At 36.4% G+C, this 23,151-nt stretch overlaps 1 protein-coding gene across 2 annotated transcripts in view; it reads right to left on the reverse strand.

Moving 5' to 3' along the window:
* The window catches only part of LOC141299130 (myotonin-protein kinase), a 33,995-nt gene extending 12,000 nt beyond the window's left edge, over positions 1 to 21,995 (reverse strand). For both annotated transcript variants that reach the window (XM_073829415.1, XM_073829414.1), the window contains exons 1-9: positions 21,714 to 21,995; positions 12,298 to 12,389; positions 12,143 to 12,226; positions 11,795 to 11,890; positions 7,915 to 8,063; positions 7,705 to 7,798; positions 7,418 to 7,615; positions 1,876 to 2,121; positions 1,722 to 1,801 (exon numbers count right to left, since the gene is read on the reverse strand). In XM_073829415.1, the coding sequence (XP_073685516.1) occupies positions 1,722 to 1,801; positions 1,876 to 2,121; positions 7,418 to 7,615; positions 7,705 to 7,798; positions 7,915 to 8,063; positions 11,795 to 11,890; positions 12,143 to 12,226; positions 12,298 to 12,389; positions 21,714 to 21,918 (1,244 nt within the window). In that variant the 5' untranslated portion in view covers positions 21,919 to 21,995. The remainder of the gene's footprint in view (positions 1 to 1,721; positions 1,802 to 1,875; positions 2,122 to 7,417; positions 7,616 to 7,704; positions 7,799 to 7,914; positions 8,064 to 11,794; positions 11,891 to 12,142; positions 12,227 to 12,297; positions 12,390 to 21,713) is intronic.
* Between the last annotated feature and the right edge of the window lie 1,156 nt (positions 21,996 to 23,151).

A 23,151-nucleotide genomic window follows, 5' to 3' on the forward strand; every position in this document is an offset into this window, starting at 1 on the left:
AAGTTACTAGCATGATTATAACCTGTTGCTAGTATGTTTCTAGCATGATTAGCATGTTAGTAGCATATTGTTAGCTAAGTTACTTACATGTTGCTAACATGATTAGCATGTCGATAGAATTTCTATGATTAGAAAGTCGTTAGCATGTTTTTAACATGATTAACAAGTTACTAGCATGATTAGCAAGTTACTAGCATGATTCTAGCATGATTAGCATGTTACTATCATGTATGTAGCATGTTTCTAGCATTGGTTCGCATGTGACTAGCATGATTAGCATGTTGTTAGCATGTTTCTAGAATGATTAGCATTTTAGTAGCATGTTGTTAGCATTATTAGCATGTAGTTAGCATTTTGTTAGCATGATAAGCATGTTTCTAGCATGATTGACATGTTAGTAGCATGTTGTTAGCATGTTGTTAGCATGATTAGCATGTTAGTAGCATATTGTTAGCTAAGTTACTTAATGTTGCTAACATGATTAACATGTTGTTACTATGTTTTAACATGATTAACAAGTTACTAGCATGTTACTAACATGTTTCTATCATGATTAGGATGTTACTAGCATGATTAGCATGTTACTATCATGTATTTAGCATGTTTCTAGCATGGCTCGCATGTTACTAGCATGATTAGCATGTTGTTGGCATGTTGTTAGCATGATAAGCATGTTTCTAGCATGATTGGCATGTTAGTAGCATGTTGTTAGCATGTTTCTAGCATGATTAGCATGTTACTATCATGTATTTAGCATGTTTCTAGCATGGCTCGCATGTTACTAGCATGATTAGCATGTTGTTGGCATGTTGTTAGCATGATAAGCATGTTTCTAGCATGATTGGCATGTTAGTAGCATGTTGTTAGCATGTTTCTAGCATGATTAGCATGTTAGTAGCATGTTGTTAGCATTATTAGCATGTAGTTAGCATGTTGTTAACATGATAAGCATGTTTCTAGCATGAATAGCATGTTAGTATCATATTGTTAGCTAAGTTACTTACATGTTGCTAACATGATTAACATGTTGTTAGTATGTTTTAACATGATTAACAAGTTACAAGCATGTTGCTAACATGTTTCTATCATGATTAAGATGTTACTAGCATGATTAGCATGTTACTATCATGTATTTAGCATGTTTCTAGCATGGCTCGCATGTTACTAGCATGGTTAGCATGTTGTTAGCATGTTGTTAGCATGATAAACATGTTTCTAGCATGATTGGCATTTTAGTAGCATGTTGTTAGCATGTTTCTAGCATGATTAGCATGTTAGTAGCATGTTGTTAGCATTATTAGCATGTTGTTAGCATGATAAGCATGTTTCTAGCATGATTGGTATGTTAGTAGCATGTTGTTAGCATGTTTCTAGCATGATTAGCATTTTAGTAGCATATAGTTAGCTAAGTTACTTACATGTTGCTAACATGATTAACATGTTGTTAGTATGTTTTAACATGATTAACAAGTTACTCGCATGATTAGCATGGTGTTAGCATGTTTCTAGCATGATTAGTAAGTTAGTTTGAATGGGTTTGAAATATAGCACACAGAAGGGAAGCTCAAAGGATTGTGGGCTGAGTTTGTTGTTTGTAGAGTTAAATCTCCAAGAGGAGTCACAGTCAGAAATTTTAGTCTCAGAGGGATCATAATAACTCTTAGTTTAAATAGCATTTCAGTAAGTTGTGTTTCTCAAGCTGCTGATGAGGGGTCAGTAACCTGGTGGCTGTGTAAGAGTAGCCCACAAACGCCAGATGAAGGCCAACCGGAGCTCGCTCCATCACCTCACTCAGGGTCTCCTGAACACAAGAGCAGAAGGAGTCAGATCAGGCTGATAGTCAGCATCTCCACTAAGGGTCTGAGGGCTGTGTACCGTGTGGCTCAGACTGTCGTCCAGAACGTCAAAGTTGGAGGTGTCTGTGGCGTCGGAGACGTCGGGGCGGTACGGAGGAGGCAGGAGATGAAGGGAGCTCCAGTCCAAACCCCTGAAGAACGGGTGTTTTCTGAAATCCCCGGAGCCCCTCGAACCCAACCTCTCGCTCCTGTCGCAGATCAGAGCGCTGACGAGTGAACGCGCCTCCTCAGACACCTCCGACTCCGGAGGAAACTCAAAATAATCCTGTTCAGACAGAAACACACACTCAACGCTTGCACCATCTATATTCATGGGTTATTTTTCACAATGCAGAATCCAGTCATCATGCAAAGTGTCATGAATTTGTCCCATATCATCTCATTACATGAACTTCAGAATTTCACCAAATTTGAAAAAATATTAAATTGTTAAATTTTTGAGATTTCAACTGATTTCTCTCTTTTTTTTTTTTTAGCTTTTAATATAATGCCCTAAATAAAATCTCACATCAACCTCAAATTTATTTCTATCAACTTCAAATTTGGAACATAACTTCTTAAGACATAAGGCTTTAATTTTATAGCAGTTTTGATTTAAAAATACTATTTATTTTATATTAAATAAAAAGAATTGTATAGTGTCTATAACTTCTATAACTTTTTTATAACAATTTTTTAAAAAACGTTTAAATAGTTACATTTTTGTGATTCCAACTTTTTTTTTCATTTGTGGTGTAACACTCTAAATAAAATCTCTTTTTTTATGTCAACTTCAAATTTGGAACTCAACTTATTTAGACATAAGGCTTCAATTTTACAGCAGTTTTGGATTCAAGAATACGACTCCTTCCTTTTTTTACTATTTATTTTAAATAAAAAAAGGTATAATGCATTTTCTTTAAAGTAAATTTAAACTTTTAAAACTTTCTATAACACATTTTATAAATTATTAAATTGTTTCATTTTTGAGATTTCTATTGATGTTAAGTGTCAAGTTTAGTAGTCTCCTCCCCTTAGTGGGTGGAGTCAAGTGTCATATAACAAAATGTATTATGACTTTTAGAATTAAATTAGAATCAAATTCTCAAGATTCCATTTTTGGTGGCTATTTTTTGATAGAAGTAATATTGACAGAGAAATTTAGACATATGTGACAGAAAAATTCAATGGAGTTTTGATGGCACCCAGTGGCTGTTTGTGGTATAATGCCTTAAATCAAATCTCACAGGAACTTTTTTATATCAACTTCAAATTTGGAACATAACTTATTTAGACATAAGGCTTTAATTTTATAGCAGTTTGGGAAAATACATTTTTTACTACTATTTATTTTGTATTAAATTAAAAATAAAAATAATCTTGAACGGGCAAACACAGAAAAAAAAGTGAAATTTGGGAAAAAGGTAAAACAAATTTCCCTACATTGGACCGACATTTTAAATCTCAGTTATATTGACTTCACTGCAAAAAATGCTTAGATTTTTTTGTCTTGTTTCCAGCCAAAATGTCTACAATATCAAGGATTTTATAGACAAGTAAAAATTATTTTCTTGTTTTCACAAAAAAACATGTCAAAATTGTGTGCGTTTTTGCTTGAAACAAGCAAAATAATCTGCCAATGAGGTAAGAAAAATAATCTTATTTTCTGTTTGAAATAAGATTTTTGTTACTTACTGCATTAGCAGATTATTTTGCAGGTTCTAAGCAAAAACTTAAATTTGACTTGCTTTTTCTGAAAACAAGAAAATAATTTTTACTTCTTGGTTTAAAAATCTAAGTAAGAAAAGCATTTTTTTTGTGGTGATTTGAAGGTACAGTATACATTTTATAGCTTATATTGTCATGCTGTGCTCTACTGTGCAAACTATAGGAACACTTCTATTGTCCTATTCATCAAAAACACACATGATTTAGGTTTAGGTGAGCATTATCTCCTGCTGTTTGGAATAATAGCATCTGTGCAACTTCCTCTTCACTGCTTCCCCAACCGGACTCCAGCTGTGACTGACATGTAAATGTGGACGCTCACCTTTAACTCTCTGACGTCATTTTTGCTGTTTATAGTTTCGCTTTTTTCACTGAGGAGGAAGCTCTAAAATGTACTGCATGTTTTTCCTCTGTGAAATCAACTCACATTTATTTCTGTAGCACTTTATACAATACAGCTTCACAGTAACAAACTGGAAAGTAACAGTGTTGATGTTGCAAAATGTATCAATTATGAAATTAAAGCTGTAAGTTTCATTGTATAAAGCAGCTCTGCAGAGGTCACATTATCCATAACTTATTAGACTGATATTTAACATTATATTCATTTAAGATTAAGGAAAGAAATGCTTTCCATATGCTTGTTGGATATTGAGAATGAATGTAAACATAACTTGCTTTTGTTTATATTCACTTTGACACATTGTTTACAACACTTAAATGTAAAAAGTAAGACTTGTGATGTTTTTTAAAGAAGTCTTATACGCTCATCAAGATTGCATTTATTTAATAAAAAAATACAGAATTTTTTTTTATTACAATATAAAATAATTTTTTCTTAATCTTTCTTTTTTTCTGTGATGCAAAGCTGAATTTTCACATGATCCTTCAGGAATCATTCTAATATGCTGATTTATTATTAGAATTATCAATGTTGGAAACAGCTGTGCTGCTTAATATTTTTTGTAACCTGTGATTCTTTTTTACCAGCATGTTTCTGACATGATTAGCATGTTACTAATGTGTAGCTAGCATGATTAGAATGTCGCTAGCATGATGTTAGCATTACTAGCATGATTAGCAAGTTACTAACATGTTTAACATGTTGTTAAAGGGGTCATCCGATGCCCATTTTCCACAAGTTAATATGATGCTTTAGGGTCCAAATGAAAAGTTTGTATTATACTTTGATTAAAAATTCTCTATGGTAGTGTAAAAAACCCCCACCCATTTTACCTGGTAAAAAAAGCCTCTGTTCTCAGCAAGTGATATCAGTACCTGGCCCTTTACTACAACCCCATCCATTTAAAATTTGATTTGGATGGATTTATACTGGAGCTGTCTGAATGGTTAGTGAACTTAATGTCACTTTGATTTATCTTTGTATGTACTGGCAGGGTAGAGTACTGAGAGAGACGAACGCGTTGTGTTTACTGTGTTTACTGTGGTAAAGACAGGAACGCGATGTGTTTACTGAGGTATAGCCGATTGAACAAGAGCAAAAAAGTGATCGGTTAACATAACTTACCCCGTCCTTATATTGAAATACATAAATGTGAGTGTTATAGTCTTTACTCATGTGCAGTTGCAGGCTGTAAACACTTTTGCAGGTATTGCATTAAGGTTACATCTTAATCATAAACAGACACCGTTTTAAACCATAGCGTTACAAAGCTAAGCTTTATACTGACCCTCGTTTAAAGCAGTCTGGTGAGAAATGATTCACGTAAACATGAACCCATTTAGATAGATCAGCGGTCACATTCCCTCAGTGCTGTCAGTCTACTTCACTCTGGGCGGGTCTATGCTAAAACACTGCTGTCTATCAACTATCGCAGGAGCGGCCTCTGACGGTGTGACATCACAACGACAGGCATCTGAGAACGGCTCGATATGAGAAGAGGCAAATTATTTTACTTAATTAAAAGAAAACTACTGGGCGGATCTTTGTCATTCTAGGGTGGTTGTGTACACACACTCCCAACACACATTTCAGGTCAAACAGCTTGTAAAAGTGCATGTGGCACCGGATGTCCACTTTAACATGTTTCTAGCCTGATTAACATGTTGTTAGCGTGTTTCTAGCATGATTAGCAAGTTATTAGCATGTTACTAGCATAATTAGCATGTTGTTAGCATGTTTATAGCATGACTAACATGTTTTAACCTACTTAGCATGTTGTTAGCATGCATCTAGCATGATTAGCACGTTATTAGCATGTTACTAGCATGATTAGCCTGTTACTAATATGTTGCTAGCATGATTAGAACGTCACTAGCATTATGTTAGCATTAGTAGCCTGTTGTTAGCATGATTTACAAGTTACTAGCGTGTTTCTAGCATGTTGTTAGAATGTTTCTAGCATGATAAGTCTGTTACTGACATGTTGCTAGCATGATTAGAATGTCACTAGCATGATGTTAGCATTAGTAGCCTGTTGTTAGCACGATTAGCAAGTTACTAGTGTGTTTCTAACATGTTGTTAGAATGTTTCTAGCATGATTAGCCTGTTACTAACATGTTGCTAGCATGATTAGAACGTCACTAGCATGATGTTAGCATTAGTAGCCTGTTGTTAGCATGATTTACAAGTTACTAGCGTGTTTCTAGCATGTTGTTAGAATGTTTCTAGCATGAATGGCCTGTTACTGACATGTTGCTAGCATGATTAGAACGTCACTAGCATGATGTTAGCATTAGTAGCCTGTTGTTAGCATGATTAGCAAGTTACTAGTGTGTTTCTAACATGTTGTAAGAATGTTTCTAGCATGATTAGCCTGTTACTAACATGTTGCTAGCATGATTAGAACGTCACTAGCATTATGTTAGCATTAGTAGCATGTTGTTAGCATGATTAGCAAGTTACTACCCAGATAGCACACGTACGTCTGTAAGATGTCTGATAAAGATCTCTTGATCTGGAAAGCATCTGCTGTGTACAAACGTCTGGCAGATGTCTGTGAGATGTCAGTTTTTCATACATTCTAATTCATAAACATCTTAAAGACATCTAATAGACGTCTATTTGACATCTGATAGAAAACGTCCAATAGACGCATTGCAGATGAGCGAACAATCTAAAAAATACACCTTCCAGATGTAAATGCAGACGTCAAATAGACATCTCTGTGATGTACGTGTGCTATCTGGGTAGCATGTTTCTAGCATGATTAACAAGTTATTAGCATGTTATTAGCATGATTAACATGTTGCTAGCATGATTAGAATGTCACTAGCATGATGTTAGCATTAGTAGCATGTTGTTAACATAATTAGCAAGTTATTAGCATGTTTATAGCATGATAAGCATGTTTTAACACGTTTTTAACCTACTTTAGCATGATTTTAACCTACTGGCATGTTACTAGCATGATTAACATGTCGCTAGCATGTTTTTAGCATGCTTAGCCTGTAACTATCATATTTCTAGCATGATTAACATGTTGTTAACATGTTTTTTAGCCTGATTAGCATGTCACTAACATGATTCTAGTTGCACATGTACATCTCGGAGACGTCTATTTGACGTCTGCATTCACATCTGAAAGACATCTGAAGGACGTAGTATGCTCCTCTGCAATACATCTATTAGATGTTTCCCATCAGATGTCAAATAGAGATCTATTTGATGTCTTTAAGATGTTCTTGAATCAGATTGTGGGTAAAACTGACATCTTACAGACATCTGCCAGACGTTTGTACACAGCAGATGCTTTCCAGATCAAGAGATCTTTAACAGACATCTTGCAGATGTACGTGTGCTATCTGGGTAGGCTTGGACAAATTTTGTTCATCAATCAGCTCTACATCCCAGAGCTTTAACCACCAGCGTCCTCAAGCAGTGCTCCTTTACCTTGAAGTGTATGATTTTAGCATAGGTCTCAGAGATGGACTCAGCGTAGAAGGGTGTGGTTCCCAGCAGCATCTCATACGCACAGACGCCCAGAGCCCACCAATCACAGTCAGAGCCGTATCCGCCGCTGCCCTCCACCGCCCGCAGGATCTCTGGAGACAGATAGTCTGGAGTCCCGACGGCCAGCGACGAGTGGATCTGATAATATACACACACACACATATGTACATATGAGCACAGGCCAACCGCACATGACTGATATATGTCTCACAGCACACAAACATCACCAGTCCATCATCCTCCAGACGCAGACACGAGCCAAAATCACCCAATCGCACGTGACCGTCCGCCGTCAGCAGGATGTTGTCAGGCTTAATGTCTCTACAGGAAGAGAGCAGACAAACTGAACATTCAATCATCCTATACAACTTCCTATACGTCCTATCCTCTTTTCTGAATCAAACCTTTGGTGACGTGATGAGTGTTTATACAGATACCTGTGTACATAACCCAGTCTGTGGACTGAATCGATGGCCATCACCATCTCAGCCAGGTAGAACTGAGCCATGTCCTCCGGGATACGATCACCAAACTTACTCAGCAACGTCAGCAGATCTCCACCGACATAGTAATCCATCACCAAATACTGCAGAGCAGAAGAGGACAGACATTTATGACTGGAGACACTTAAAAAAATAAAAAAAACTGAAGATCAATGATTCATGAGCACTGGAACTGAATCATATGTCAAGGAATCATAAATGTTAAAACAAAACGCTCTTATGACTTTATTAATATTTTTTTTCATGTTCTCATGAAGTTGAGAGAAAACGTTCTGAGATTAATCATGAATGTTGAACTTGATGAACAATCTAACTTTTTTGTAACCTTTAAAAGCGTCCCAATCATTTGGGACATTTCACGTGCCTAATATACGAACAATAAAAATCCAAGTATATCTGAGAAAACAAAGACAGTAGAATGTTGTAAGAAACATATGTTGGGGTGGACGCAATTATCTTTATAGTTATCTTTACATTGAAGTTACCGTTGTTGGTGTGAACAAGCCCTTTTACTACAGTTAGCAGTAAACCGGTTACCTCACCTGAATATGTACGTAGATTTCTGTTGAATGTCTTCCATGTGGAAAGCTCTCTTCGGAATGGAAATGTGGACGTTTTATTTATAAACATCATACTTTTTTGCTTGTTATAACTTCTCATAAAACTAGTGCTACAGTATGACATGCTAAGCCAGTAGTAGTACTGACAGGGTTGTGTAAACATGACTGAAGGAGTGAATCATCGCTCGCGAATCATTTGATTCCTATTAGTTCTTCGGAAGGGGTTCACAAATTATTTGAATCAAATTGGCACTTAGGATCGGGTTCACGAATCATTTGATTTAGATCGGGAGTTCGGAACGGGTTCGCGAATCATTTGATTCAAATCAGGAGTTCGGAATGGGTTCACGAATCATTTGATTCGAATCGGAGCTTCGAAGCGGGTTTGCAAATCATTTAATTCAGATCGGGAGTTTGTAGCGTGTTTGTGAATCATTTGATTCAGATCGGGAATTCAGAACGGGTTCATGAATCATTTGATTCAGATTGGGAGTTCGGAACAAGTTTGCGAATCATTTGATTTAAATCAGAGCTTTGGAGCGGGTTTGCCAATCATTTGATTCAGATCTGGAGTTCAGAATAGGTTTGCGAATCATTTGATTCAAATTGGAGCTTCTGAGCGGGTTTGCGAATCATTTGATTCAAATCGGAGTTTCAGAGCGGTTTTGTGAATAACTAGATTCAGATCGGGAGTTCGAAACAGGTTTACAAATCATTAGATTTAGATTGAGAGTTTGCAGTGTGTTTGTGAATCATTTGATTCAGATCAGGAGTTCGGAACAGGTTTGTGAATCATTTGATTCAAATAGGGAGTTCGGAATGGGATTGTGAATCATTTGATTCAAATCGGGAGATTGTAGCGTGTTTGTGAATCATTTGATTCAGATCGGGAGTTCGGAACGGGTTCATGAATCATTTGATTCAGACTGGGAGTTCGGAACAGGTTTGCGAATCATTTGATTCAAATCGGAGCTTCAGAACGGATGTGCGAATCATTTGATTAAAATCGCAGGTACGGAACAGGTTCACAAATCAGTTGATTCAGATCGTGAGTTCAGAACGGGTTCGCAAATCATTTGAATCAAATCGGGAGTTCGGAGCATGTTCGCGAATCATTTGATTCAAATCAGGAGTTCGGAACGGGTTTTGCGAATCATTTGATTCAAATCGGGAGTTCAGGATGGGTTTGTGAATCATTTGATTCAGATCGAGAGTTTAAAACGGGTTCTCAAATTATTTGATTCAATCATTTGATTGATCTAGAGTTCGGAACGGTTTTCGCTGATCATTTGATTAAAATCGCAGGTACGGAACAGGTTCGCAAATCATTTGATTCAGATCGTGAGTTCAGAACGGGTTCGCAAATCATTTGAATCAAATCGGGAGTTCTGAACTGGTTTATGAATCATTTGAATAAAATCTGGAGTTCGGAATAAAATCGAGAGTTCGGAATGGGTTCGCGAATCATTTGATTCAAATCAGGAGTTCGGAACGGGTTCGCGAATCATTTGATTCAAATCAGGAGTTCGAAACGGGTTCGCAAATCATTTGATTCAAATCGTGAGTTCAGAACGGGTTCGCAAATCATTTGAATCAAATCGGGAGTACGGAGCATGTTCGCGAATCATCTGATTCAAATCAGGAGTTCGGAACGGGTTCGTGAATCATTGGAATCAAATCAGGAGTTCGGAGCATGTTCGCGAATCATTTGATTCAAATCAGGAGTTCAGAACAGGTTCGCGAATCATTTGATTCAAATCAGGATTTTGGAGCATGTTCGCGAATCATTTGATTCAAATCAGGAGTTCGGAACGGGTTTTTGCGAATCATTTGATTCAAATGGAGCTTCTGAGCGGGTTTGCGAATCATTTGATTCAGATCGAGAGTTCAAAACGGGTTCGCGAATTATTTGATTCAATCATTTGATTGATCTAGAGTTCGGAACGGTTTTCGCTGATAATTTGATTCAAATCGCGGGTACGGAACAGGTTCGCGAATCATCTGATTCAAATCAGGAGTTCGGAACGGGTTTGCGAATAATTGGAATCAAATCAGGAGTTCGGAGCATGTTCGCGAATCATTTGATTCAAATCAGGAGTTCGGAACGGGTTCGCGAATCATTTGATTCAAATCAGGATTTTGGAGCATTTTCGCAAATCATTTGATTCAAATCGTGAGTTCAGAACGGGTTCGCAAATCATTTGAATCAAATCGGGAGTTCGGAGCATGTTCGCGAATCATCTGATTCAAATCAGGAGTTCGGAACGGGTTCGTGAATCATTGGAATCAAATCAGGAGTTCGGAGCATGTTCGCGAATCATTTGATTCAAATCAGGAGCTCAGAACAGGTTCGCGAATCATTTGATTCAAATCAGGATATTGGAGCATGTTCGCGAATCATTTGATTCAAATCAGGAGTTCGGAACGGGTTTTTGCGAATCATTTGATTCAAATCGGGAGTTCAGGATGGGTTTGTGAATCATTTAATTCAGATCGAGAGTTCAAAACGGGTTCGCGAATTATTTGATTCAATCATTTGATTGATCTAGAGTTCGGAACGGTTTTCGCTGATAATTTGATTCAAATCGCGGGTACGGAACAGGTTCGCGAATCATCTGATTCAAATCAGGAGTTCGGAACGGGTTTGCGAATCATTGGAATCAAATCAGGAGTTCGGAGCATGTTCGCGAATCATTTGATTCAAATCAGGAGTTCGGAACGGGTTCGCGAATCATTTGATTCAAATCAGGATTTTGGAGCATGTTCGCGAATCATTTGATTCAAATCAGGAGTTCGGAACGGGTTCGCGAATTATTTGATTCAAATCAGGATTTTGGAGCATTTTCGCAAATCATTTGATTCAGATCGTGAGTTCAGAACGGGTTCGCAAATCATTTGAATCAAATCGGGAGTTCGGAACGGGTTTGCAAATCATTTGAATCAAATCAGGAGTTCGGAACGGGTTCGCGAATCATTTGATTCAAATCGGGAGTTCAGGATGGGTTTGTGAATAATTTGATTCAGATCGAGAGTTCAAAACGGGTTAGCGAATTATTTGATTCAAATCAGGAGTTCGGGTATGAAATATTAGCTGTACATTATAGGTAGAGTATTGATCTGATGTCATGTGGTTTTAGGGGCATGAGTGATCATATTGCGTTCATAACATTGTGATTCACATCAAAGTGGTGTTTTAACTCAGGTCCAGCTGTGTCTCAGGAATCAGTGAGGTGGCTGTGTGAAGTGGTACATACGAGGTAATTGTCGTCCTGGAAAGCGTAATGTAGTTGAGTGATCCAGCGCCGGTCTCCTTTCAGCAGAACCTCTCGCTCCTCCTGATAACAAGCCGTCTGAACACACACAGCACTCCATTAACACTCCAGTACAGTTCAACACAGCTAACAGGGAACCTTCTCAGAAGTTTGTCTAATGTAGCAAGGTTGTCTAAAAGTTATGAACAAACGTTCTTCCAGTAACATTAACAGAACATTCAGAGAACATTCAAAAATAACTTAACAGGAACGTTACCAAAACATTCTTAGAACATATTTTGCTAAGCTATGCGCTTTTAGAAAAGATGAACACTAGTCTGTGTTGTTTACCTCTCCACGCTTCAGTATGTTCCACTTGTTCATGATCTTCATCGCGTAAACCTGGTGTGTGTTCCTCATTCGGGCCAGAGCCACCTGTGCATTTACACCTCAGTCAATATCCAGAATCATTCACTTCATAACAGAACCAGCACAAACCCTCTCACCTCGCTGAAGGTTCCTCGGCCGATCACCTTCAAGATGTCAAAGTCATCCCTGCTGATCCGAGTCTTCTTCACCTGTCTGACCAGAGGCTCTGCTGTGATTGGTGGAGGAGAGAGGACGTCACACAACACCACTATAACCATAACTATAACACTAAACATAAATATAAAACATTAATAATCGCTCTAACTTTAGAAGAATAGTGGACCACACCACAACTTTAATTGATATATTTCATGTTTGTATATATTGTAATAACAAGAATAACAATGTGCCGTAAACGGTGAAACTGCGCTACAAACTTCAGAATTAAGATAATACATTACAACTAGACAAAAAGTGTGTCAAGACAACATTAGGTTGGTAGCTAGTTTAAAAGCTTGAAGTTTGAAAATTTAAATAGACAAGATAGATGTTGATAACATATTTGAAGCATGATTAGCAAGTTGCTAGCATGTTTTTAGCACAATTAACATGTTTCTAGCTTCATGTTTCGACATGTTTCATGATTAGCATTTAGTTAACATGTTACTAGCACGTTGTTAGCATGATTAACATGTTGCTAGGATGTTTCTAATATGATTAGCTTGTTCCTAGCATGTTTGTATCATGATTAGCATGTCACTAGCATTCTGTTAACATGATTAGCAAGTTTCTAAGATGTTGCTAGCATGTAGTTAACATGTTGCTAGCATGTTGTTTGTATGGTTAACATGTCTATTGTTAGCCTATTATTCACATGATTAGCAAGTTACTAGCATGATCCTAGCATGATTAAGTTACTAGCATGTCGTTAGCATGATTAGCAAAGTTACTCGCAGGTTTGTAACATGATTAACAAGTTGCTAGCATTTTAACGTGATTAGCAAGTTACTACCATGTTAGCAATTTATTAGCATGTTTGTAGCATGATTTGTAAGTCACTAGCATGTTTGTAGCATAATTAGCAAGTTACTAACATGCTTGTAGCATAATTAATCAGTTACTAGCATGTTTTGGCATGATTAGCACGTTACTACCATGTTAGCAATTTATTAGCATGTTTGTAGCATGATTAGCAAGTCACTATCATGTTTGTAGCATAATTAGCAAGTTACTAACATGTTTGTAGCATAATTAACCAGTTACTAGCATGTTTTGGCATGATTAGCAAGTTACTACCATGTTAGCAAGTTATTAGCATGTTTGTAGCATGATTAGCAAGTCACTAGCATGTTTGTAGCATAATTAGCAAGTTACTAACATGTTTGTAGCATAATTAACCAGTTACTAGCATGTTTTGGCATGATTAGCAAGTTACTACCATGTTAGCAAGTTATTAGCATGTTTGTAGCATGATTAGCAAGTCACTAGCATGTTTGTAGCATAATTAGCAAGTTACTAACATGTTTGTAGCATAATTAATCAGTCACTAGCATGTTTTGGCATGATTAGAAAGTTACTAGCATAATTAGCATGTTGTTACCATTATTATTATGATTTAATGATTGAATAATTAATATCAAGCAGCAAAACAAGCTTATTGGTCCAGATAAACATAGCTGTATGCAGAGCCATACAGAGAGAGAGTTGCGACAACTCCGTTGACGCCAATGGACCATTTTTTTTACAGCAATGGCGGATCGTGGAGACGCTCAATAGTTCCCGGAAGTTCGCGCTAATAATATCAGCGCCGTAGAGATGCAGCAGAAGAGACCGCTGTGATCAACTTTTAAACGGTAATACATTTATAGAACAAAACTGTATACTATCAGCACAGCTAATCAATTTAATTTGTGCATTAAAACATATTATTATTACATTATTTCTCACTTAATTAGTAGATTTACGGGATGTTATGCATTATGTCCGTGCAGTTTCATCCATCATTGTGTAATTAAGGCTTTTAAACAGGATATTTGCTGATGGGAGCTACTTAATAGTTCTGAATTTATTGCAATGAATGCTGATTGACCTAAGTGAGAATGAAAATTTTAAAATAGGCGAGCTATTTTCGTTTCAGAATCATGCTAGGCTATACATATATATACCACTGCTGTATTATAGCAGTAATCACTGTAAACCTGTATGTTATTACTGTTTTTACACTTAAACGTCTTAGCTACTATAGAACTACAAAACCATTTCTCCTGTTATTCTCCTTCTCTATCCTGCTTTCAGAACAAGAACCACCTGAAGTAAAACAATGCCAGCTCCTAAGTATGATTACATAACATTTTGTCAATGTAATCTATAGATTGCTCCTGCTGACTATATCCAGTTTTTTTATGAAGACTTTAGATGACCAGCACCTGTGAAGAGATGACACCAACCCTTGAGAGGACTTCAGATGAAGCAGACTCTAAATAAATATACAAAACTGATAAATTGCCCTTGCACTGTAATCAACATGATCACATCATGCTTTTAATCTGTTCATTGTTTCTGATTACGTGATGTTACTGAACTGCATGATTTGTATAGCTTAATTTCAGAACATTTCTGCAATATGGACATTACAGTAAAACAGATACGCCTGTTAACAGAGCTCTTATTTGTAAAGCTGCTAGAAACAATGTGTATACTAAAAAGTGCCATACAAATAAATGTAAATTGAACAAAACTTGATGCATAATTTTTTTCTCCTCACCAGATCAGTAGAGTAAGCATACATTCACTCTGCTTTATGTAACTGGTGCACTCCCACTGTAATGGAGACTGTTCAAAGACAACTTGGTTTATAATTTATTATTAATGTCTAAATTGATTTCTGTAAACATAACAAAACTCAACATACATAAAATATATGATTTAATGTGTAAAAATGTTTTAATTTTTTTTTTCAATTTGAATATACTACAAATACATTTTTAGATATTAATAATTGAGGGGTGCTCAAGAATCAAAAACCTTAATCAAGATTCATTTTCACTTAATCTTAAAATATCTTTACTTATTTGGAATTAATTTAAAAAAGACAACAAACTTAACACTTACAATGAGATTAGTAAAACGACAATAAACATTAAGATGTGATTGCACTTGGTTAACATACAAGGTGTAAGAACACACGCACATATAGAAATAATTGTTTTTGACGTTATATATAAAGGCTGAATTACTTGGTAAAAGACCACGATGTTGCTTATATAGCAAACACGGACTTTTACCATGGTAACTTCAGCCTTAAATATGTTAACAAGGCAGGTACGGATCGCTAACCACATTAATCCTCAAATATTAGCGGTTTTTATCTTTTAAAACCAACACTATTACAACTACATATATATACTACGTATACATTATTGTATAAATAATGTTAAAAAATCATTTTTTGTCAACAAAATACCAAAAATTGCTGTTCTGTCCCTCTAACTCAATGTATTCCAGTTGCCCGCTATGAACTTCCTGGAACTATTTGAGGGCTGCGTGTATCACGTGACGATCGAGCGTTTTGGACTTCCGTTGTCGCAACTCTCTCTCTGTATGGCGGTTGTGGCTAGAAGGGATACGTCTACGACCGGAAACTAACAATGAAATTAATTTTTCTACCTATTAGATTGTGTTTTTTTAACGTCTACACCTACCCCAACCCTAAACTTAGCCCTTACTATAATAAAAAAACAGTATTATTGTTGTACAGTGTGATAAAAATAACGTTAGATTGATGTGCGCATGCCCAGTAGCGAATCATGTATCCCTTCTAGTCTTTACCCTGTATGGCTCTGGCTGTATGCAGCTGAGACGGGAAGCCACACCCATACAATGTGCAAGTGAACACGCCCACTTTTACGGGAAACAATATGGATATTATTATTACGATTATTTTGACTGCACTTTTAGTGTTTGTCATTTGAAGACACTAACAGTAGATGCTCTCTCTGTCTGCTAGAATGGTCGTCACATGAACCCGCCTCGTGCACACGCCCGCCGTCTGTCCCGGAGAGCACCGGTCCGTTCCGGTAAAGTCTAGAAGGGATACAGCTATGGCTACTGGGCATGCGCACATCAGTCTAACGTTATTTTTGTCACACTGTACAACAATAATACTTTTTTTGTATTATAGTAAGGGCTAAGTTTAGGGTTGGGGTAGGTGTAGACGTTAATAAAACACAATCTAATAGGTAGAACAATTAATTTCATTGTTAGTTTCCGGTCTGAGCTGTATACCCTCTAGCCACAACCCTTTAAGAACGCGCGGCGCAGAAATAGAACAGAGGAATCTAAGAATAGCGCGTTCATGTTTGAGATTTTTTTAAGGCAAGTTTTCCAGCCTTGGATTGGAGCCGCTCTCGTGGGTGCAGGAATGCGAGCGAGACCAAGGCAACAGCGTAAACTGTTTTACTGCACAGAACATTCCACATTTCCAGCACAAAGGCATGTGACAGCAGCAGCAGCAGGAGGAACTGGAACTGAACTGGACAGCTTCAGTCTGTGGATAGAGGTGTGCATGTACCAGTGCTTCACTGCAGGACTGTAAACACTGCTTCTAAACACCAGCGACCCACTTATCAAACAGCCTCCTCTCTGTTCTCAGAGCTTCTGCACACAAACCATCTGAATCCTCTTAAGCAAATACATATTTTCAGCTTTAGGCGTTTTGTGTCAAAACATGGCTATGAATTACTACATAAAAACTATATATAACTACACAAAAAAGGTCTCATATTCAAACACAATTGACTGAATTATTTTCTCAGCATGCACTGAATAAATACTGTGGTTACTGTTACAGGATTATTGTTGATTATTGCTGTTTTCTGACTTAAAGTTTCATTGTTTTGTCATTATTGCTAGTCATTTGTTGAAGTAGAGCAAAAAACTGTAAAATTTTGAAATATTTTTACTATTTAAAAAACTGTTTTCTCTTTGAATACATTTTAAAATTTAATTTATTCTTGTGATTTCAAAGATGAATTTTTACCATTATTATTCCAGTCACATGATCCTTCATAAATCATTCTAATATTTTGATTTGCTGCTTAAAAAAACATTAATTATTATTACGTTGAAAACAGCTGAGTATAATTTTTTCAGGTTTCTTTGATGAATAGAAAGTTCAGAAGAACAGCATTTATCTGAAATAGAAATCTTTTGTAACATTATAAATGTCTTTATTATCACTTTTGATCAATTTAGAGCATCCTTGCTAAAGAAAAGTATTAATTTTATAATTTCTTTCTCAAAAAATAAATAAATAAATAAATAAAGAGACTGACTCCAAGCTTTTGAAAGTTATAGTATAAAATGTTACAAAAGCTTTTTATTAAATAAAAAAAAGCTTCTTTGGATCTTTCTATTCATCAAAGAATCCTGAAAAAATGTACTCAACTTTTTTCAAAACTGATAAAAATAATAATAAAAAATGTTTTTAGAACAGCAGATCAGAATATTAGAATGATTTCTGAAGGATCATGTGACACTGAAGCCTGGAGTAATGATGCTGAAAATGCATCTTCAATCACAGGAATAAATTACATTTTAATATATATTCAAAAAGAAAGCAATTATTTTAAATAGTAAAAATATTTCACAGTTTTACTGATTTTGCTGTATTTGAGATCAAATAAATGCATGTTTGGTAAGCATAAGAGACTTAAAAGACTAAAAAAACATCAAAAATCTTACTGTTTAAAAAACCCAGCTAACAGAGAACATTCTCAGAACGTTCTGACAAGGTTCTCTGAAAGTTATGAATAAACGTTCTTGCAGTAATCTTCATTCAAAGTTTTCTGGTCTTTACTAGTTTTCAAAATGTTAGCACAAAACAATATTTATACGTTATTCATGGATTTTTGTTTCTGAAACATTTGAGTTGGATGTTCATCAAACGGTTTTTAAATGTTACTAATTGTTTCGGAATGTTCAGAGAATATTCAAAAGTAACATTCCATAATGTTTGCAAAATGATAAAATGCAATGTTTTGCCACTAAATAATTTTTTTTTTAAATATTGCGACTTTTTATCTAACAATTCTGACTCTTTTTCTTGGAATTGTGAGGAATTGGAAGTCGCAGTTGCGAGTTATAAAGTCAGAATTGTACGATAAAAAGTCGCAATATATTTTTTACATTTTTTATTCAATGGCGAAAACAGGCTTCCATAGTTCTTTGAATGTTTGCATAACAAAAGTTTTTTTTTTTTTTTTTAAATAAGGCGCATTCAGAAATAACGTTTTTATACATTGTTCTGAAAACATTTTTATTAGATGAGAAGAACTTTTTCACTTAGTAAACAAAAAAAAAATCATATTGTGTAAATACAGTATCTCTCTTAAAGGGACAGTTCACCCAAAAATCATTTTCTCTCTCTCATGTTTTTCCAAACCCGTATGATTTTCTTTCTTCTGTCGAACACAAAAGAAGACATTTTGAAACATTTGTCTGGTTCCCAACTTTCTTCAATCATCAGCTGAAGGTAATTCATACAAGCACATAACATAAAGGAGAATAAATGATGATTTTTAGATGAAGTGTCCCTTTAACTTGCTAGAATTTGATACATAATACACAAGAGTGACCCGCACGATTTGCATTATCTGTGGCGTCTCATCTGTGTGTTTGAATTTGTTTTCATTTTCATAGATGTGATTAGAGCACAGTATTTCAATAATCCTCCGTCGAACAAATATCTCTCTCAAAAGTTCTTGCCCGCTCTGTCAGGATGTGTGTGTGACCAATAAACTTCACACCTGTTGCTCTATGAGCTTTCACATGTGACGTCACATCCTGTGTCAGTGTTTTACGGCTGACACGGAAAGTTCGGTATGGATCTGCTCACTCCCTTCCTGCTGTCCCTTCCTGTTTCCCTCGCATGAATCAACAGAGAATCGTCTGCCAGCAGCATAAATGGAAATCTGCGTCCAGCAGCTCGTGTGTCCCTCTGTACGACTGTCTTTCTCTCGTGGCCATGTAGGGTGTGACCAGAAGAGGGTCAACAACACACACTCACACCGCTGCTGTCTCTGTGTGTGTGTGTGTGTGTGTGTGTGTGTGTGTGTGTGTGTGTGTGTGTGTGTGTGTGTGTGTGTGTAAGTGTAAGTGTGTGTGTGTGTGTGTGTGTGTGTGTGTGTGTGTGTGTGTGTGTGTGTGTGTGTGTGTGTGTGTAAGTGTGTGAATGTTCTGTTGTGCGGCAACAACTGAATTCTAAAAGTGTTGTTTTAATGCCACTGTGACACACGTGTGAGATCCTTAAAGGGACAGATGACCTAAAAATATCAGTTCTGTCATTTCATTCCAAACACATGCTGCTCTCTTCCATACAATGATGGAAAACAGGAACAAATGCTTCACAAATGACGAGTCATCATCACTGGAGTATGTAGAGCAGCAGTCGACATGATTTACGTTCTGGTTTAAAGGTCTTTTGAAGTCATACAGTAGTTTTGTATGAGTGCTTTTGCATATTCAAACATCCCAGCTAACATTAAACGACTGCTCTACTTCAAAATAAACATTTCCTGATCATTTACTCACCCCCTTGTCATCCAAGATGTTCAGGTATTTCTTTCTTCAGTCACAAAGAAATGACGTTTTTGGATGAAAACTCAAATATAGTGGTGCTCAACAGATTGAAGGTTAAAAATGCAAAAATGCAGCTTCAAATGGCTCTAAACGATCCCAGCCGAGGAATAAGGGTCTTATCTAGTGAAACGATTGGTTATTTTCTTAAAAAAGTGACAATTTATATATTTTTTAACCTCAAATGCTCATCTTGTCTAGCTCTGTGATGTGCATGCGTACTCCAGTTCAGTACAGTTACATGTAGGGTATCTCCAAAAACTTCCATCTCATTTTCTCCTCCAACTTCAAAATAGTCTTCCATCGCTGCAGAAGTACAGACCCAGTGTTTACAAAGTGAACATGCAAAGAAGATCAAACACCCTTTACAAAAAAAAAAAAAAAAAGGTAAAACGGCAATGTAGGACAATTTTGAAGTTGGAGGAGAAAATGGGAGTTTTTCCACATACCCTAACTGTCTTGAACAGGAGTACTCATGCACATAGCAGAGCTAGACAAGACCAGCATTTGTGGTTAACAAGTCTAAAAATAAATTTATTTAGGGCAGTGACAGATCGTTTCACTAAATAAGACCCTTATTCCTTGGCTGGGATAATTTGGAGTCCTTTGAAGCTGCATTTAAACTGCATTTTGGAAGTTCAAACTCAGGGCACCACACTATATGAAGAACATTCCTGAAATGTAGTTCTCAAAAAACTTAATCTATTTTGCGACTGAAGAAAGAAAGACATGAACTAATTTTATTATTTTAGAAAATTTCTATTCTGGAAGTGGAGTATTCCTTTAAGTTACGGAAGCAATATTTCTTAATGCTCAAAACGTCCAGTTATATATATATATTTAAAGTTTTTTTAAAAATGTTTAAAAAACATTGTTTGTTCGTTTACTCAAATGTTAATCGATTTTTCTTTTATGCCAAAAATCATTAGGATAGTAAAGATTATGTTCCATGAAGACATTTTGTAAAATTCCTGCAATAAATATATCAAAACTAATTTTTTATTAGTAAAATGCATTGCTAAAAACTTTATTAAATAACTTTAAAGGTGATTTTCTTAATATTTGGATTTTGCACCTTCAGATTCCAGATTTTTGTAAATTTCCTACCATAAATATATCAACTTTTAATTTTTGATTTTGATGCATTGCAAAGCCCTTAATTTGGACAACTTTAAAGGTGATTTCCTCAATATTTTAGATTTTTTTTTGCCCCCTCATATTGCAGATTTTTGTAAATTTCCTACCATAATTATATCAACTCTTAATTGCATTGCTAAAAACTTTATTTGAACAACTTTAAAGGTGATTTTCTCAATATTTGGATTTATTTGCACCCTCAGATTCCAGATATTTGTACATTTCCTACCACAAATATATCAACTCCTAATTTTTGATTAGTAATATGCATTACTGAGACCTTTATTTGAACAACTTTAAAGGTGATTTTCTCAATATTTAGATTTTTTTGCACTCTCAGATTCCAGATTTTCAAATAGTTGTATCTCAGCCAAATATTGTCCTATCCTACCAAACTTATTTATTCAGCTTCCAGATTTCAAAAAATGACCCTTATGACTGGTTTTGTGGTTCAGGGTCACATTTATAGACTACTAATGAAATGTTCTTTTTGTAACATTCTCATAATGTTTGGAAAATGATCAAATGGAATGTTCCCTTACCATTTGCATAACCAAGAAAAGACATTTAGAAAACAATGAGAATAGGCCTATTCTTCATTTCATAGAATGAAAGTGTAAATAAATGATGACATTGTTATAGGGTGAACTGTCTCTTTAAAAGCCAGTGAATGTGTCTCATGATCACATGACCTCCATGACCTTGTGCCCCCTGACTGTCTGAACACACACACACTCACACACACTTATGAGGATGAAGGGTATGAAGATGAAGTACTGACCCCACAGCAGGAAGCGCTGCACGTGTTTCTCTCTGATCAGAGCGGGCGAGCTGAACTCCTGATAAACTCCCACCAGCAGGTCCAGCAGCGTCTGCAGGCTGACGGGGCCTTTGGCGTGACCCGCCGCGCTCTGGTCCGGCTCGTTCAGAAGAGCGGCTCCTGTGGGCCCGGGGCCCGTGGACGTGGTGGAGATCATCCGGCTCATCCGCAGCCCTTCTCCATGATTCCCGAAACCCAGTCTGTCTGTCCTTCTGTCCGTCGGTGTTCTTCTGTCTGTGTGTCTGTGTTGCTCCAGCCAGCAGAACCTCCAGCTCCAGCCCTTTTTTGGTGTGTCCCTCAGCCTCTCTCTCTCTCTCTCTCTCTCTCTCTCTCTCTCTGCTCTGTGTGTGTGTTATTGTGTTTAGTTCTGTCTTTATTGCTCTGCTATCAAACTCACGTCACTCACAGCTTCTCTGAATACAGAAGTTGGTCAGTTTGTTCAAATGAAGATTAACTCTTCTCTGTCTGCTTCTCTTCCTCTGTTTCCTCTTTCCTCTTTCTCTTTCTGTCCGTCTGCGCAGTTGTGAGCAACTCTGTTATACACTCATATCATACAATTCACCTTTAAAACTAAATAAATTCAAACAAGCTTAAAAACACATTTGATTTATGACACTTTTCACAGGCTTAATTTACAACATGCGAAACAAACAGCAATAAAGTAAAGCAGTGTTTGCAGTGCAAACCAGTCTGTCACGATTGTATGTTAACACTGTTCATAAAGGTTTGTTATTATTATTCGTTTCTTATTTTTTGACTATTTGTTTCAGGCTCACTGGAGGAAGAGGCCTGTAGGAGCGATCTGTGAAGATGATGATGATGATGATGATGATGATGATGATGATGATGTGTCCTCTGTCTCCCTCTAGAGGTGTGTTACACAAACACAATGGACCATATGCACGGATTACTTCCTTGTGTAGTCAAGCCAGCTCAGTCATTTCTGGTCAACTGTACTGTGTCGTAATAGGAGTGTACTTTGCTGGTTTTCTCTACATAATCCATTCACAATCAAAGAAAAGTTTTGTTTGTCTAAGAGGACCAAACGTCCACGTATACCGTTTCAAGAATGATGCCACTTTAAAAAAAATATGCCAGTAAATGGGTTAAAATATAAGTCATTGCTATGATTGACAGTAATAACCGGACAAAACATCTGACAAGCTGAAGGCAAAAACAGAGCTGTGCATTAATGATTCAGACTAAATTGTGACCCTGGACCACAAAACCAGTCATAAGGTTAAATTTGTCAAAACTGAGATTTATACATCATATGAAAGCTCAATAAATAAGCTTTCTATTGATGTATGGTTTGTTAGGATAGGACAATATTTGACCGAGATACATCTATTTGAAATCGGAAATCTGAGGATGCAAAAAAATCAAAAAGACTGAGAAA

This window comes from Garra rufa, chromosome 23, assembly GCF_049309525.1.
Source record: "Garra rufa chromosome 23, GarRuf1.0, whole genome shotgun sequence".
Lineage (NCBI taxonomy): Eukaryota > Metazoa > Chordata > Actinopteri > Cypriniformes > Cyprinidae > Garra > Garra rufa.